Genomic DNA, 18,573 nt, shown 5'->3' with positions numbered 1-18,573 from the left:
TATATTTCAATTTAATCACTATCTACTGTATGATGTGTAAACTAGAAAGAGAGGAGCAAAAAGATGAGGCTATTTTTCCCCTGCCTACCATTCCTCTCTTTCTGTGTAAGCACATATCTTCAGTGCTTACTTGTTATCGGTCACAGCGTTTAAACTAAATCCCTCATCACCACTCTTTTCTACACAAATCCAATGCTTCCATTCCAGTGTTTACTACTGTAAAGCACAAAGGTATTTACAGAACAAGCTCACCAACACTTGAGACAAATGGGTAGATACTGTCACACTTCATGAGCTGAAGCAACACTTCCCTGCAGCACCCTTACCAAAATGGAAACCTCTCCCCCCAAGCACAGTGTTTCCCTGTTCTCCCTCCCCCATCTCCCTGCCCTTTCCTACTGCTCCCAACACTTACTCTTGGTCATGCATGGTTGTGTTAACTCTGCCTGTGTGTGTAGTTTTAAAATTACTTTTTCTCCCATTTCTTTTAGGCATTTACAGACACTATCTTCTGCAAAGTCCTCTTTCATCTTGTGCACTCAGCTCTGTCTATCACAGCAAGGTGCTCAAGAAAGACATGCTTTTAAAATTAGAGGTGTGGTACTGTTTCTGCAAGGGGAAGCTAACCCTGTAAGTGTGATCAAGCTGATCTGAAGAAGGTGAGTCTTTTGCAGCAGGACAAATAGATGGAAATTTCTCCTATCTGTCCAGCACTATGGGAGAGAAGACTCAGCATTATAACTATTTATAACTATTGCTTTTGATAATAATAGAGCAAAGTGGGTCATTGCCAGGGAGGAACACAGAGGCAGCTCCTGCTGTAACAAGGCTTGGGAGAGATTGTGTAAGAAGCAGCACCCCCCATTTGCCCCTGAAAATAATGACTCAAAGTATTGACGTTCATGCATGCTGCGTGAATCCAGTGTCATGTCCACAGATGCTGCTAATTTGGTGTTATGATCCCTCATTCGAGCATGTGCTTAAAGACCAGACAGTCTCTTAGAAATCAGGCCTTGGTGGACTGAGCTATTGGGCAAGTCACTTATAAAAGCTAAACAGGGTCTTTAATGTGGAGCTGTGCAATGAAATGTACCCTGTCTGCTTCTGGATGCGCACATGGAGATTAGATTTATCCCAAAAGCTCCTGATGCCGTTGCTGGGAACCAAGACGTCATTTTAGAAGAGCTGCCTGTGCTGAGGCTGGAAAGAACAACAAAGGTCTTTACAGTTCTGTGTGGGCAGGTTTAAGATGTGCATGGCTTTACAGAGGGGAAGGAGGAACTGAGGCAGGAAATACAGATTAATGCAAGCAAATGCAAATATCGGTGGAAAGGAAAGCTTCTGTAAATCTGTCAAGCCAAATATCTTTTCCTCAAGACATTTGAATGAAAAAGTCTTTCTAGATTGGACTCTTTCTTCAAAAAAATTGAGTGAAATATATATATATATAAAAACTCAGTGCTAAGAACGGACAGCAGGACAGCAGCTTCCAGCTCCCTAAATGAAGTCGTACCCACAAATGGAAGGCAGTACTGAACTCCCACTGGAAGGCACAAAGGCATTAGGCTCTACTTTGCACACCTCTGTGGTGCAGGAGGATGGTCGGGAGCTAACCTCACAGACTGGCTGACTCTCCATCATCAGCGGGGAGACAACCAGACATTTCTCTTCACTTCACCCTCAGTCTAAAAGAGCTGAGTGAGAGGAATTCCACTTTGGGTTCCTGGCCTGCGGTTTCAGGGGCAGTTAAGCACCTAAATGTCTCGTTGTTACGGGAGCAGGAATAAGCTGACTTTGCGCCCATAAGAGGGCCCTGCCCGGCCTGGCCAAGCTGCCAGGGAGGCTCCGCAGGGCCAGGCTGAGGGTCCCGGGACATGGAAAGCCCCTTTGCGGGGAGGGGGTTTTGGCGGGCGGCCCCACAGCCCGCCCGGGTGACCCCCCCAGCTGCTCGGTGGGGTTTCCCGCCCCCTGGCGGTGAGGGCTTGCGCCCCCCCCCCCCCCGCGCCCCGAAACCTGCCGCGTGGACCCCCATCCCGCCGGGCTACCTGCCGTGTAAGCAGCAAACACGGAAGTGAGTATATATGCATCACGCACTCTTTCAAAAATAGTGTAATCATAGCAGAAATCTCCGGTCTCAAGCAGAGTTTCAAATCTGACACCTGTACTACTCGGAATGGCGTGAAAAACTGACAGTAGCCCTGCAGGGCAGAGTTACAGTCATTGCATTTCCAGCTTTGTATCTGATGTTGCACAAATATGATACTTTCCAAAACACATCTTCTCTCAACTTATTTGATGTGAATACACAATTCAGCATAAATACAAGCATGCCGCTCTGCAAGAATTAGTAAGTCCTCCCTGTACTTCTGAGTAAATAGAAGTTTATGTTAAAAGAAATCAGAGCCAAAAACCAGTGAAAACCTCCAGACCCTCGTGCTTAAGTATACACAATACCCGGGGTTTTCTTGGAGAGGTGGTTCAAAAAGAAATATTAGCAACTCTAGGAAATAATGTTCACATGCTGCACCAAGCTCCCATTCCTGCAGGAATAATTTCAGCATTAGCTAGGCAATTGCTAGCATGTTGTTACAACTCTTTAACATCGCACACGAAGATGATCACTTTGCAGCTTTGGAAAAGGACTTATGGACAAAACCAAAATTAATATGGAGGTCGAGGATGACACAGTTCTTTATTTGATGCTTTCCTTTTTTACATTTTGAAAATGCAGATATGAGGGTGAGGTAAAGGAGGAAAAGTTGCAGCATCAAGTCCGTAGATCCTGATTGTCTGAAGACCCTGGATATTGTGTGGGCATGATCTAAGTGAGCATGAGGCCTCTAGACAGGTCTGGGGTAAAATCCCAGCCAGCAGGGACTCGGCCATCTCCTTTAATAGAGATGGGATTTCATCCAGTGCAACTCAGGGCAATGGAGAGGCCTCTGCACAACCTAAGTGTAGAAAACTGGAGTTAGTGAGCTTGCACACATCTTTACAACTATCTGTATGGCAATCATAGGTACAGCGTGCACAGAAGGAGGAGGGCTCTTTACCATCCTTTTATTTCTAAGATTTTAGGTCATCTCAGGCCGATGGAGGCACATAAAGTGTCTGTTGCTGGAATGCGAAAGGGTTAGTCACACCTCTGCGGGCCACGATGATGGCCTAGTATTTTCACAAGGCTTTTGAAGCGGGCTCAACAGCACATCAATTGCACAGAGCCAGCTTATTTCAGCTGTGCCAGTCCCAGATGAGTCTCTAAAGTAAGCTGAATTCAACCAAGGGCTACTGACAAAGGCTGGTCAGAAAAAACTGCTTTCTTTTAAATTCAGATAATGGCAGCTTTTCAGCACACGTGAGGAAATTGAAGTTTGATCTGGAAACTGCTGGAGCAGTTGTTGTGGGTTACACCAAGTACCTCCCATCCCTATCCGGTTTTATGGGTTGAATGACTACCTTGTTTTGGTGATGCTAATTAGGTATTATGACTGTGATGCCTGAAGAGAGATTAAGTAGAATTAGGGCACTTGGATGTGGAGGAAAGTGAGCATAAGACGCTGCTGAAGGACAACACCCATGAATTATAAAATAATTGGATTTACAATGGTATTCTGTCTGCGGACATTGCTTTTTTCCTAATCGTTTTAGCTGAGAGGTAAACAGGCTAGAAAAACATATTCAGGTAAAATGGAAAAAGGAAAGGTACCCCAGCCCTGAGGAGACCCCCCCACCTTGCCCCATGGCTGCCCACTGCAGGGCAGAGGGGTGCCCTTGGCACGGTGTTATCCGCCACGTCCCCCTGCAATGCAATCTTGGGAACCAGCCTGCAGATTCCCACCGGCCCATTTCAAAGCTGTCCCTGTGAGAGCCCAGCCGTGCCGTCCGGGCTGGAGCTGATCCCTGACCTTCACTCAGCGCTGCTTGGTTTTCTCTGATAGCTGGGTGAATGATTGCCAGCAGTGGTAAATTATTTACTCCATGTAAAGCACCGTCTACTCGAGGGGCATATCCTTCGTTACGCTGCACAGAAAAATCACTGCTATAGAGCCCCAAAGATTATGAAATTATGTGATTATTTACATAATAAATAATTAAAGGTAAGGATAGTAGTGGTGAAAGACGCTTATGATTCCTTTATTCCATGGTAAAAGAAAAATTTGGGAAAAGGGTCTAGATTTTCATGATTACTACAGAACTCATAGTTGTGTTCATGGCCAAAGATAACATACTTTTGACAGAGCAGCTTGGTCCAGAATGCCCAGATAGATTCAGGCATTTTTGATAGTTTAGTAAAGCAAACCTCCAGTTTATTTTGTTCCGTATTAAGCCATCTTTTCCTCATGATCATAGCACTACGTGTTTTTCATGCATGTGTCGTTGCCACCCCACAGAGCTGACTCCTACCATCTGGTCTCTGAAGATGAGGGCTACACAGCCTGGAGGTGAGAAAAACTACATATGCTGCTAGAGCTGCCTATTTTGCTGCAGGAGGCACTGGTTTATTGGTTTGCCAGATTTCCTCACTACTAAATCCAAGCAACATCGGGACTGAAGGCAGGTAACTTCATTGACCATGTTGTAGGTCCTCAGTCACACAGAATGAAATCTTCGGTATATTATTTTTTAACTTCAGCTAGATTTCCCACTTGTTTAAAAGCCAGATGCTTAAAAAGAAAGGAGAAGATGACACTTCTTTCTTCATGGGGTCACCAGGAGCAGCAGGGTAGGACACGAAAGCCGCTAATGCCAGAGGTGGGCTTGGAGGCCGCCCTTGGTGCTTTTCGTCATGCCCCCCCCCCCCCCCCCCGCCACCGCAGCGCCTGGGCACTGAGGCACTCCAGGTTGCAGGCACAGCCTTGGGAAAGCAGTTAATGCAACTACTAAAAATGGCAGCCAGCTCTACACTCCTGTCTGAACTGGGGGAAAACTCTAGCTTCTGTAACAAAGCGAGCACTTCCCTGAGCAGTCCGTTCCTACTCTGTTTCTTGCAAAATGGATTGAATTTAACCTTCCCCCTCTTCCAACAGCTCTCACTTTTTCTGCTGAAGAAAATACCACCTGCATCTCCTTCTGAGGTGACTTGAGTGCTGACAGTGAGACTGCTGGAAAATCACCTCTCGGCACTGCACAAAAGAAGTTCTGCTATAGTGAAAAAAAGAGATGATCATGGTGCCCAGTTCTGCCCTTACTTCTCCTCTATGCAAAAATTGTGTGTTGATGATACTGATGATTTGGTTGGATTTGAGGACAAAGTTGTGGTAATCAAGGCTTCAAGAATAATACAAACCTAGATAAGATTTGAATTGATATTGTAAGGAAACAGTGGCAAGAACTGAGGAGTGGAAGAGGACTTATGAATAAGAAGTATTTGTGTGTAAAAGTATATGTGTGTGTGTGTGTATAATTAAACAGTAAATTGATACCATGTCACAATACAACTTACTATGCAGGAATATGCACGCCATTAATTTTTCCAGATAGGTGATTTAAAGCTACATTAGATCTTAAAACCAGCCCTTCATTATTTTGCCAGTCAATATGCACTTGCCAGTAAAAGTCCTTGAGACAGTTAAATGGCAAGTAGTCCCTCAACAGTATTCAAAAATGGAAATTCTTAAAAGCATCAACTTAAAAATACCCTTTTTTTCAGTTTTCAGGAAATGTTACAATATTTCATAGCTATAGCTTTTCATTTGCACTCTTTGAAAAGCCGCATGCTATGCAAAGAATATGCAAATAAGCTTTTAAAGCTACTTTTTAATAGAAATTGTATACTTTAATTATTATTGACAGAATTAATACTTCTCACAATCCCTTTTTTCACTCATTGCATTAACAAGTATATACAAGTACATACTTTCTAGATACATACAGCATCTTTCTAGATTTTTCTGGTGGGAGCTTTGAGGAGGGTGTTGAGAGGGCTGGTGAAACTCTGTGGTTTGAGGTAACCTGCTGGAGATTTTTGCAACTTGCCTATGGTGCTATCATTTTATTGTTCTGATTTAGCATCACAATCCATCCACTAGCATTTGCCAGCAATCGGTACTCAAATGACGTTGACCACCCCTCCTCACAAGACACCTTCCCTGAGTATCTTTTGACGAATTGACATTGGGCACAGTTTGATTATGTTTGACATGGCTGTGACAAAATCCCATTTGATACAGTCCAATAAGAACTCATAGACCCCCATCCTCCATGAAATCCATGTAATCCCCCCCACCCGCTGTTCTCTTTCAGCCCTTCAGACCTCAAAGGTTTGTCCTCCTACTGACCTCTTTGCTGAGGCCTTGAAGCTGCTCCAAGACTCGACCAAACGCGCGAGTTACGTGCCCAAAATGCATGCACCCCTATCCTGTGATAGGCATGTGTCTGCTCACATGATGAGAGTTTGCACTGGTGCTGGCCAATGGGATGATGTGATGGGATGTGTGTAGGTCTTATCGTGGAGAAGTGTTTCTCCCATGACCAAAATTTTGGGTGTTCATTCATGCCATGTGATGGGGAAGCCTTCGTTTTGGTCATCTTGGGGGTGCATTTCCAGGCACGGGAGGGGGAAAGATTGGGGCGTATGGGTCCCGAGTACCACTGCTGGACTGCGGCTGGCGCAGCCTGGTTGGAAGCCAGAGCACAACTGCAATCATGCACTCGTTAGGTGGCCATTAGGAAACATGCATTTGTTTAATGCTGAGGTTGGCACCAGAAAAGCGATGGCTTCCTTGTGAATAATGTCGCATTCCCATCCTCATATAACACCTTTCTTCTTCTCGTTTACGTTAAAATTGTCCAAAAACAGGGCAAGAAGCTGACCATTTCAACTGCAAAGCAACTTATAGCAAGCTTTTGGTACCTGAAGTGGCTAACATCATTAGTATTATCAACGTTGGGTTATGCCGGTCCGTCTATCTAGCGAACAGAAAGATGAGCTTCAACACCCGGGAGGAGGGCAGGGCTCGGGAAACCCAGGGCGAACCGAAAGCTTTTGCCGGGGTTACGTTTTGCGGTGGCGGGGCCACGACGGAGAAGCGGGTCCGGACGCGGGAGGGTGGCAGCCGGCGAGGGGTTAAGCGCACGGCTGAGTCCGGGGAGGACGAGTGAGGGGACGGGCGGTTCGCGGGGCTGGCAGGGAGCCGGGGCAGAGCGAGGAGCGGGGCCCGGCCCGGCCCGGCGCTCGCTCGCTCGCCTCCCCTCCTCTCCTCTCCTCTCCTCTCCGCCGGCCCCACCGGTCGGGGCCGCCGCCAGGCTTAGTCAGAGGAATGTGGGTGGGACTCCCTCCTCCCCCGGCGCCTTAAAAACCCGCTCGGACCGACACGCACGCAGTCTCCCGTCCCGGCGGAGCGTCCCCGCTGTACCCCGCCCGCGGCGCTCGGGCTCTCTCTCACTCGGTGGCCGCCGCTTCTGCCGCCGGCCGGGCAGGATGGTGGTGTGCGGCCTCGCCTGCTGGAGGTGCAGGTGGCTCCTGCCCCTGCTGCTGGGCCTGGCCATCATCATGGGCATCATCGCCCTGGCGGGCAGGGGCTGGCTGGAGTCGGAGTCGGGGCCCTACGTGCAGCAAGCGTCGTTATGGGAGAGCTGCACGCGGGGCGAGGAGGACCTCAACTGGAGCTGCGAGTCCCTCATGGACTATGGTAAGGCAGGAGCCCTCCGGCGGGCCCGGGGGCGGCGAGTGTCGACGCCACGAGCCGTCTGCCCACCTCTGTGGCAGAGCAGCTGCTGTCTGGGACGGAGCTTCCCTTGCAGAACCAGTACCCGTGCTGTTTCGGGGCTTCGACCAGCAAAGAAGTACAGGTCTAGGCTGCTTCAGAGCAATCTTTTCTAGCGCCACAACACTGAGAAGCCAGGGTGTCGGTGTCTTGGTTTTTGAAAGTTATTTTACAGCCAAAGTAAGAGAGACAGCTGGCCACAAGTTCCGTCTTCGGTTTGCTTTCTCTCAACTATCTGCAGGCTGCAGACCCCGCAGCCTTGCCTGGCACTAGGCAGCTCCCCCTCCCTGTGCCGCTGGCCTTGCTGGTCGGATGGCGAGCATGGAAACCTTCATGCAGGGTGTCCTATGCAGAACCACACCTAGACAATAGTAAAATGGTCTTCCCCTGGCCCTCCGGAGGGAAGAGAGCACCTTAATTTAACCTTGCCCGGCCAAGGCAATGTGGCTATTAGGATGCCTCCCAACCTACAGCTTAAAATGGCCTGATGTGGGTTTGCAGGCAGAAAAAAATGCCGTTTCCTCTGTATACCTCTCTATTGCACTGGGGCCTAAACCAGGGGGTAATTATGCCTCTGTTGTAACTTGCTGAGCTGCTTCCGTATCTGGCATTGCAAATGTAATATTTTTACTGCACGCTCCCAGTTTCTGTTGTTTGGGGGGGACTTTTTGGGTTTTGCTAGAACATGTGGGTCTGATTACATCCGCCTTTCCCTCAAACAAAGTATTTCTGGACAAATAAGCAGACCCGCCTTAAGATCCTGGATGAGGGTACTTTGGGGACTGGGAAGCTGGAAGGGCGTGTTTCAGTCGGGAGAGCTGGGACTGCTTCCCTGTGCAGATTCCTTGCCGCCTGAGCATGGCAGACTGACTTCCAGAAGCTTTTCATTGCAACACTCAGGCAAAGAATATATCGTAAGAGCAGTGGCTTCATTTCTCAGCCAGGTCATGACTGCAGGTTTTACTGTACGTGGAAGAAATCTGGCTAGTATGGCAAAAATATCTGTCTCCCCCATTAGACAGAAGAAAAGCTAGTGCAGAGTGGCTGAAATCTGCATTTCACAGGGAAGAAGTGCTAATACAGTAGAGCTGCTGAAATTTGCTTTCTGCTGTAGTGATGCTGCTTCTCATGTCCCTGAGTACTGATGGGTGTGTGCTTCGTGTCAGCCCTGAGTGTTGTGGGGCAACAGCAACTTTCTGCTGTTTTTTCTAGTTAACAAGCTGTCAGAGAAGAATAGTGTCCTTGACTTTGCTTATTTAAGCCTTTAATACCAACTTGACTTTCCCTCTTCCCTAATTTTCATGACATCTATGCCGCTGTCTACTGGAATACTATTTGCATCTGGAGACAGGATGTAACATATGAGTTCAGGTTTGATTTATTTTGTTTCCCTTTTTCTATGCTAATGCAATTAGGCTCAAAATAGGTGAGGGCATTTACAAAGGAAAAAATGCCTAGCAGGCATTTACAGTACTGCTGCAGGAAAAGAAAAGTTAATTGAGATGCATAACTTGTGTTTTGCATAAAATAACTACTATGCACTAACCATCCTGCACCTCTCCTGATGAAATGAAAACTTCAGAGTGGATCCCCATTAATAGAAAGCTCCATTAGACAGTTTCTTAATTGAGCTGCAGCATGTGTACTAAGAAGAGGAAGAGAAAAAGCAGCCGAATCACTCTTTTTTAAAAGGGGAAAAAAGGGCAGGAACAGACAAACAAAGATTTGCAAATAGGAGTGTCTCTTAAACTGCATTGCTTCTTAATGCACATTTGCAAATGCCACATGAGAGGGAAGTGGAAAGGGAAAAGAAGAGTAGGATGTCATTTGGTAAGGAGGCGGGGAAGGGATTTTGTTTAGAGCTCTATACTGGTTTGTGTCTGGGAAGTACCTGGCTGGCAGCATCTGTGTATTATCAAAATGTTGCAAGGCAAAGCTGCTGTACTGCGCTATAAAATGACTCATGATGACTTAGTCTGGACCATTGCAGGATTAAATTGTTGGCTGTGTGTTTAAAACATATCAGTAAGCCATCAGATATGACAAGGATTGTTTGCAATGTGGTTACTTGAAGAGGGTGATTGTCTTTATAGTGGTGAGGCTGTAAGTTTAGGAGCAGTATTTGTGGGTGGCTGTGTCCTCCTGGTTCTGAATGGCTGCTCCCAGGGACTTTGCTTTGAATTATCACTGTAAAAGATGGGTGTGTATGTGTGAGGTAGAGGTGATCCCATGGAGGTTAACTCTTTCTTATATTCCTAACAGCCAGTTGGTATTCATTAAGTACACAACAGCCAACCTAGAAGAAGGGAGGCATTCATCTGGATCCTTAGTAAGTGCCAAAAAAAAAAAAAAGTGGAACCCAGAAGTAGGAGCCCAGCCTTTGTGAATCATGATTTCACCATGGTTATGCCACTGTACCTGTGTCCTTACAGGCATGGACTTTGATACCACAGATTATTGGTGAAGCTGAGTGCCTGTGTCCACTGAAGGGCCAGGTAAATAAAGGAGGAATATTACATGTACGCTTATCTTTTCAGTATGCTGCTTTTCAGGCATGCTTCTGTCTGATTTACAATGCCAGGATGTATTCGAGACTAACTTAGTTTATAGTGTCAGCCGAGTGCAGGTGCTCAGAAAGTGTTAATGGAAGAGGTGTAGCAGTTGGTGTCCCTGTCCACACCCACTAAACATCTACCCCAACTCCCTAGTAAAAGATCCCTGCGAGCAGGTGAGGCTGCTGTCCCCGCCAGTGGGCTTTGCTGGCCCCTGGGCAGGCACACTTCCCCTGCTAGCAACCCACAGGCATTAAAAGTCAGAAATTTATAGGACTGTGCCTCTCCTGAGCTCCCGGCAGAGTCAAGTGGCTGAAGCCAAGTTTGTACTAGTGGTCTTTTATTTAATAGTTTGGTAGTATAGCAATTGCTTTTCCTGCACTCCTAAAGCCAAAACAGAGCCATGATTCCCAGTATTAATTCCCAACCAGCCCTCCCAGCAAACCTTTGATTCTGGGCTGTCCTGTGCTTCTGGTGGGTATGCACATACCTTCCCTTCACTAGTCATGCTGCCATGGAATTTTGCACATTATGTGGCCAAGAAAATGTTACTGACAATGCTCTCTTGCTCTCAGTCCACTACTCCTTTGTTTCATTAACAAAAGCAGATATTTATGGGCATTCTATGTAATGAGCTCTCAAGGCCAAACAAGAATTGCTACTGCCATTTATATACAGAGAAAATATTATAACTACAGTGTAAAAACATGCCTCATCTATGCATGTCATGGTAAAAACTTCTACCCTAAGATTCCAGTTATTCATAAGTTAACAAACTAGCTTCTGCTTTTGTAATTAAGTGAATAAAGATGAGAAAGGCTTGTTACTTCAAATCCTGTAGCAGTTCATCTTCCTGCTAGACTATTTTCCCAGTCCTTTTATTCATTTCTACAAGGAAATCTGGATTTAAATATCCTACCCTGTAGAGCTTCCATCCCCTCCCTGGTGGGGCTGAGGCACAGCCAAATAAAATCAGGAAGTACACCTAACAGTAAGGCTCTGTTGCTTGCTTTTTTTTTTAAATTTCATTGTATTACTGGTGCTCATCATTAACTTCAGATAATAATTTGCGTGATATTTGCAGCTTAGTTCCTTTCCAGAGTCATCATTAATTAAGCTACGTCATAAAACTCTTAATCCTTCCTAATAATTATAGCCTTTCAGCCCCTGAACAATTTTTTTTAATGTTCTTTCAACACCACCTAATTGATAAATACATTTCTGCTGATTAGGTGCAAAGAACTTGACTATTATTTGAGGCAAAGCCGACCTAGGGAATGCTAATACCTCCAACTGTTCTGCTTTTCTGCTCTCCTATTTATGCAGCCCCAAATTACTGTAGCGTTATTGTTTGATTTCATAAACAGACATCATATTTATGCCTATTTTGAGTAGGAAGTACTCTCTCTGTCAAATTAAGGGACCTGAGAATTTTCTGGCTTTATGGAAAACTTGAATTGTGGCTAAATAGCTCGTGATTACAAGGTACTTTGGAGCACAAATCAGCTAGAAGCTGGGGCTGATCTGTCTTTCTCTGAGCGTAAGCAGGTCTCTTTGGCTCTTAAGGCAGCAAATAGTGAGAGTGCAAACCCACACCTCTCCCTTCCCAGCAGCCGGGAGCTGTAGGTGGAGGATCTTGCCGACGGAGACAGGAGAGCTGGGTGCCTGCGGGGCTCAGTCAGCTCTCAGGAGCCGCTGGGAGGAAAAGTAGCTGGAAAAGCCTGACTTGATAGGTATGGGGATGAGGGAGATCCTACATGGAGAAACAGCAATTTCAGTTGGGGCCCTACAGCAGTCCCTCTGCTGAAAGCGTTCCCCGTTGATGGGGTAGTAATGGTTTGTGTGGGAGAGGAGTGTGCCAGGGCTGCACCCTGTGCTCGGTCAGGGTGCAGCCTCCTACCCCAACCTCTTCCATCAGTCACTTATTAAAAGAACTCTTTTAATAATTTTTTGAGATTTCTCTTACACTGTGTATATATACAAGTCCAGACCTTGTTGCTGCTCTTACCATGACTCCCACCAGTGCTCATGTGGTAGGCTGGCCGTTTGATGGCTGTTGTCTCGTCCAGCCCAGAGCAGACCCATCCAGTGCTGTGGCCAGCACCTATGACTCAGTCCTATCAGGTCTTGTCAGTAGCAACCCACTGATTGCTGCTGCTGGAGAAGATAACCAGCAGGAGAAGGAGAGGAAGCTATGGGGTCACCAGCACTGAGTTCTGTCACACGTGAGCACAAAACCCACTGAATTTCATAATGGTGGTGCCTTACTACTGCCCTGTTTCTGAAGACCTGAAACAAAGCTGGGCATAATATTAATCTTCCTGACAAGACATGTCCTACAGCTGTATGTGTTTGTCATCTTCATATCACCAGAGACAAGAAAATAAATTGCTGTGAGTGGAGCTGGGGCTGCCCTGTATCCAAAAGCTTGTTACGCTCATGAAGTAAGCACAGAGGATATGGAAATAGCAGAGAGAGCACGGGGGGCTTGCTGGCTCGTATCTCCTCCAGTCATGTTTGTGTTGCACCAAACCTCAAGGTGTCTAACCTGCAAGTGTATTTGAGTTTGCAACCTAAATTTTACCAGGCAGATGCCAGACATGGCTTCCTACGCTGTGCCAGCATATGTAATGCATCTGAAAGGGAATGTGCTTTGATAACTAAGTGTTCCTTCTTGTTGTGCTTTTTTTCTTAATAGGGCAAATATCGATAAATAGCATTCCTAGGTCATTTAGTCTGAATCACTTTTCCTGGGCTGGCTGTGTGTAATGGCTAAATATTCCTTTATATTGCTTATCCCTAAATAAGTCCTATTCTGGAGACAATATCCAGTACCTGCGTTAGGTATGTCAGAGAATATTTTGTATGGAAAGATTTTATCGGACCACTGACATAGCTTTAATCTCCAGATGCTCATCAGGTGTCCTCCCTCCCTCCTCACCCCTCCCTTAGGGAAGGGGCATGAAACATGCACAATCGGCTGAAGGAGAACTAATTTGAAAAGTTTTTGCTGTCTTGAGTAGCTCCAAGAAGGGAGAGGGGAAAGAAGACTCTTTTTCCTTACCCTTTCTATGCCAGCATGACTGTCTTCAGGTGGTGGTGGTTGGAGGTTTTGGGCTGAGATCTGGCTGACAGATGGCTGCTGTATTTCACTTTTCCTATTGGAATAGGGAGGAAAGAAACCAGTTCAGACTGATCTAATGAAAACAGCTGTAAAACAATGCTTTACTTTCAGAGAGTAAATTGATGTACATAGTAGAGGTGTCTGAGACGGTTTTACTGCATTCTCTGTCTCAAATTATAGTTTTTTTCCCATTTATGCAACTAGTAGAGTATGTACGTGAGTTAAGGTGGAGGATTGTAACTCTTCAGGAAAAGGTTCTCTGTCTTACCGTCTTTTTCGTCTTAGTTTTTGCACAGAAAGAATGGAGGCTGTGTTGAAAGCAGGGTGTCTCCAGAGCGCTTCAGCTGTGTTGGAACAGACAGCTCTGATGAAAGACACATTTTTTGGAAAACGTTCTGATCTAGATCTTGCCGCTCTCTTTATTCTTACATTAGAGGGAGCTGGGGATCTGGCCCTACCTCAGTCTGAATATGTGAAAGTAGAAACCCATGTTATGCAGATGTGGGAATTGAGCTGTGATGACAGCTGACTGGAAAACAAAGCACTAATCGTATGGTTTAGCCCATGTGGGCAGGTATCCTGCCCCCAGGGCAGGAACACCGTTGCTTGTTGTTGTTTGCGTTGGGCTCACCTGAACTTCGGCTTGGTTTCTAAAGAGAACAGGGTCTGGCCATAATGAGGGCCTTTTCACAAGCCCGTGTTACTGCAAAGAGGGAATTGCTGGCTGTTTTTTCTGGGAGGTTTTTTTCCCTTTGTTGCCTTGGCCTGTGATGGGTGAGTTCTGGGTGCTGGTGCTGCTCTGCTGGGATAAGGCCACTTGCTTTGTGCTTGAGCCTCTCCAGGCTGCAGTTGCTTGATCCTAAGAATCTGCACCACCCTGTCCCATCAAATGTCAAAGTAATGATTCAAAGAAGACTCTTCCACTTTACCTCAGATTCTTCTGTTTCTCTTCCACCTGCTACGTTTTAGCTGTTTCTAAGGGTTTTTTTCAGCTGTGAATAGATATTTATCTTCAAGAACTTTCTCTTTGTCATCTCTCACTTCAGCTATTCCAAATCTATTTCTTTTTGGTCATGCTAATTTTGCTCCACATGCATTATTCTTGTTATAAACAAACAGGCAAGAAGTTGTATGCTGACAGCACTATTATTTCCCAGCAGTTATCTCCTGTGGTGGTACCCTCTTGTCTGCTCTCATACTTCCATATGCATGGAAGTGGTTTTGTAAATTTGCATGTCAAACAGGAACAGTAAGGATAAAGTACCTTCTCAGCGGCTGTGTGCCCTATCTGCACAGAGGTCTGTGGGTCTCTCACAGATACGGTGTTTGGAGGTGTTATCTCTATTACCATGCTGCACTAGTTCTGTGCTACTTCTAGGGAGTTCTGTGCTGTTCCACCAACGATGGTGCCTCTCTGCTCTGGAGCTGTGTGCTTTGGAGGCATCCTGTATTGATTTGACATAGGGCGTGCTTCTTACAGGAAAGGATTTCAACAAAAAATGATTAAAGGAAACCAAAGACCTACAACGAACTACAGTTCAGTGCACTGATGTGTGCAACATCTTTCTTGTTTTCTCTTCAAGGATGGGGGAGAGCAGCAGCTGCCACATACCTCGTTGGCTTTGTGATCCTGGTCATCTGTTTTGCCCTCGCAGTCATCGCATTCTCAATTGAGATACTTCGCTTCAACTTTGTGCGAGGAATTGGAGGCTTGCTCTTTGTTGTTGGTAAGGCTGGGCACAAAGACAAGGTTATTTTAGATGTAAAACAGGCATCAGCAGAAAAATATGCTAGATGGAACCTCCCTTATGAAATAAGCTGCCTTTGTCTGGTTTATGACTCATTTTCATGGGGGACAAGGGAAGGTTGATTTACGCTCTGAGAGCATAATGGTTAGGGAAGCTCCAGTGGCCTTTGTCAGTTAGCACTTTCCCAAAAGCAGTGTATGGGGGCAACGAACACCTTTGACCCAGCATGTCACATGATAAGACTTAGGAGCTGAGAGCCCTGGGTTCTTCCCACCTTCCCAAGGGGAGGAGGAGCGATGAGGCTGTGGTACAAGTGGGACGTGACTGGCTCTGCAGGGATCACAGTGCCTGGCTGTGGGACAGGGCTGGTCAGGGCATGCAGTTATGTGCCTCAGCAACCTGGCAATGCTGCAGTCAGATAGGTGTGGGGATCTGCCTTGGCCAGAAGTCACATACCTCTGTAAGAATGCAGATTTGATTGTAGGACTGATGCTAATCCTTACATATCTTAAAAGGATATGCAGTTATCTCCAGGTACCTTTTTTTAGTGGGAAATGTAATACATTCGTTGTCATTTACTCCTCTTTTCTTTCTCTCTCTAGCTGCGTTCCAGATCATAGGCTTGGTCATCTACCCAGTGAAATTCACTGAAGAAATTCCACTGATGGGAGATAACATGTTCAGCTGGGCCTATGGCTTTGGCTGGGCCAGCACTGTTGTCGTAATAGGTTGTGCTTTCTTCTTCTGCTGCCTCCCCAACTGGGAAGATGAAGTCCTGGGAAACATCAAGCCTACCTATTACTACTCCTCCCCAGAGAGAGCACCATACTTAAATTGAAAGATTAAATCCAAGTACAATCAACTGTCAAAACAACAGAGGAGCACCTCTGATGTAAATTTGGTGTGATTATAGGAGACTGGAAAAACCCACCTTATTTCTCCAGAGTATTTACTATTATATTGAACTAGATGATCTTAAAGGTCCCTTCCAATACAAACCATTCTATTTCTTACTAGTCCTGGCAATAAATGAGTGAAAACATTGGCATCTTTAAGCAAATAGCTTTTACCTAAAGTATTATTTACGTATTCTTATGTCGATTCTGTTTGGGTGGTTTACTAGCTCCTTCCCCTCCCAACTAATTGAGTCATCCTTATTTTAATCAAACACTTGCTGATGAATAAAGATGTAGTGTTTCAAGTGTAGAAAGGGGGAGGAGGTATTTTAAACAACACATTAGAGGGACCTGTAAGTTATTTTTGTTTTCACCTCTGACAAAATTGCCTTAAATGGTACTAGAAAAAGCCCAACCTTCCAAAGAATGCTTTTTCTTCTACCAAAGTCAGTCCCAAGGAAGGAACTTCCCTGAGGCTGTTGCAGTCACCTGCTGCCTAAGAATCTCTTCTCATTCCTGTTACTGGACTATTGTTGACTATTAGCTATTTGAATTAAGGGGAAAATAAAATTAAAATTTATTTTCCACCAGTTGGTGCTATTGGATGGAGGTCTTCTCTAAAGCATGGAGCTGGTGTGTATAACAGTGGCTAATGTAACACTTATTGGTGTTTTTGTGGCCACTGCAGGACTTGTGATGGAGCCACATATAACTTAATATACATTGTCACAGAGAGAATCAATAAACTTTCAGATGTTAAACTACATACATGGTATTTGAGGGATACCAACAGAAAATACCTTTGAGTAGAAACATACATTGTTCTTTATGTCTACATTTTTAAAACTGCAGTGTTTTATTTATCAGCTGTGCTTTGGAGGGAAATCTTAGCATAAGGTGTTGAAAACCTCCGAAAGTTTCTAAAGCACACTGTAGGTACTCCAGAGTTTAGTAAACTTGGGGATGCTTTATGAGTCACTAGGTATAACAGGTAAAAATAGAAAAGCAGTTCTGTGAGCGACTTACATATGCAAACTTCACACAGACACCCGTCTCGGGGAGTAATCTGGCCGGCTCCTAGCTTGTGTTTCTGGAGCCAGCAATTCCAAATAAGTATTCCAGTGAGGCAGAGCCATGTCTGTATTGGTCATGGAGCTGCAGCAGCTTACAGCAGATTTAATTATGGTCTGTCATCTTTGTCAGAGCTTGCTTCAGCTGGGTAAGAAGAAGGAAGAGGCTCATTTGTGGAGCTCCTCTGCCAGCTATGGGGGAAGTAGCTCTAGCAGAGACAGATTTCTGAGGGGGGTACAGGTAGGGTGGAAAGCAAATGCTGTGCATTACTCTAGGTAACGAGCAGCTGGGGACTTATTTCTTACTATTGTGAACTCAGTACTTAGGAGAGGGTAAGTGTGTGGGTATATGTATTCATACACATGTACAAAATAGAACTTATAAAGCATTAACCAGCATACTGTAAATCTAAAGTCATTTAGAACTAAGCTTTTTCATTGCCCAATATTCCTTGTATTATACGTTGTATAGCTTTCTGTTTTGTAACACCTTTTAAAATTCGGTAATTCTCTATATTGCATGTGATCCTGTTTTGGAAAAGCCAGGTGACTTCTGAAGGTCCCTTCCAGGCCTGTATTTTATAACTTGGCAGAGCGTAAACACCTGCAGACTTCAGGACCGTGTTAGATGCTCAGTCATGGCATATACAGTCAACTGTATTTATAATTCTTGCTGAAGAAGAGAATCCTGTGACAAATGTGTGTTTTGGTTGGTTTTTTTGTTTTTTTTTTTTCTTTCTGTACAGTACTGGCTGGTGGGGAATACTGTGTAGACTTATCTGTATCATGAGTAATGATAGTACCTACTTTCTAGTGAATTCAAAACACAGCAGAGAATCCCAAGTCTGGAAGATCCTTGCACAGCTAAAGCTGAGAAGGAGAAAAGACGTAAGAAAATGGACACCCTTCCTAATGAGAGGGAGGATGATATGATAATAGGGTTTAGCATAACTTAAGTCTTTTGTATGTTTTTTTTATAAGCATCGTCATAACTTGTCAAAAAAGCACAAATGTAAAGTAAACTTGGCTCTGAATATACTGGGAGGGGTAGAAGCATAACCAGCATGTTACACAATTAGGATGTTCAGGGGGGGGAAAGCTATTGCAAATAGTCATTAATTACTCTCAAGTGATACTAATGTATGTGGCACTCCTTTCAGATGTGGTGGCTTGATTAAAACTGTTTTAACTGACGGTTGTAGAAACTTGGTGGTATTTGTGGTTCACGGATTCATTTCATAAACTCAAGCAAATAGCCATTCTTTCCATATCTTAACGTGAATATTGGTATCCATGAAGTGTCAGGTTAATAAAATGAAGTTAAAGACCTCATGTCCAGGAGGAAACAACTTCATTTTCCAGTCAAATAAGCTTGAGTATCCACTGCAAAACACAACTGTGCACTTCATCAGAAGTGCCAGGCATAGAAAGCTCTTTGCTAAGCCAAAACCTCTTAAATGCATCACAACTTGAGGGG

General features: G+C 45.1%; 1 protein-coding gene across 1 annotated transcript; it reads left to right on the top strand.

Moving 5' to 3' along the window:
• Positions 1 to 7,221: 7,221 nt before the first annotated feature.
• LOC128140543 (p53 apoptosis effector related to PMP-22-like) lies at positions 7,222 to 18,290 on the top strand. Its single transcript, XM_052784484.1, has 3 exons — positions 7,222 to 7,631; positions 14,966 to 15,109; positions 15,733 to 18,290. The coding sequence occupies exons 1-3, from the start codon at positions 7,421 to 7,423 to the stop codon at positions 15,966 to 15,968; spliced, it is 591 nt and encodes a 196-aa protein (XP_052640444.1). The 5' UTR covers positions 7,222 to 7,420; the 3' UTR covers positions 15,969 to 18,290.
• Positions 18,291 to 18,573: the final 283 nt, after the last annotated feature.

Source organism: Harpia harpyja, chromosome 4 (genome assembly GCF_026419915.1).
Source record: "Harpia harpyja isolate bHarHar1 chromosome 4, bHarHar1 primary haplotype, whole genome shotgun sequence".
NCBI classification, from domain to species: domain Eukaryota; kingdom Metazoa; phylum Chordata; class Aves; order Accipitriformes; family Accipitridae; genus Harpia; species Harpia harpyja.
The sequence above is the reverse complement of the archived record's forward strand: the minus strand, read 5'-3'. Positions and strand labels throughout refer to the sequence as shown.

What these genes read in the sequence shown, in the direction of transcription:
- LOC128140543 (XM_052784484.1), top strand. Translation starts at nt 7,421, where the DNA reads ATGGTGGTGTGCGGCCTCGCCTGCTGGAGGTGCAGGTGGCTCCTGCCC. An exon ending in CGAGTCCCTCATGGACTATG is followed by an intron (nt 7,632 to 14,965) that starts GTAAGGCAGGAG and finishes TTTCTCTTCAAG; the next exon opens with GATGGGGGAGAGCAGCAGCT. An exon ending in AGGCTTGCTCTTTGTTGTTG is followed by an intron (nt 15,110 to 15,732) that starts GTAAGGCTGGGC and finishes TTCTCTCTCTAG; the next exon opens with CTGCGTTCCAGATCATAGGC.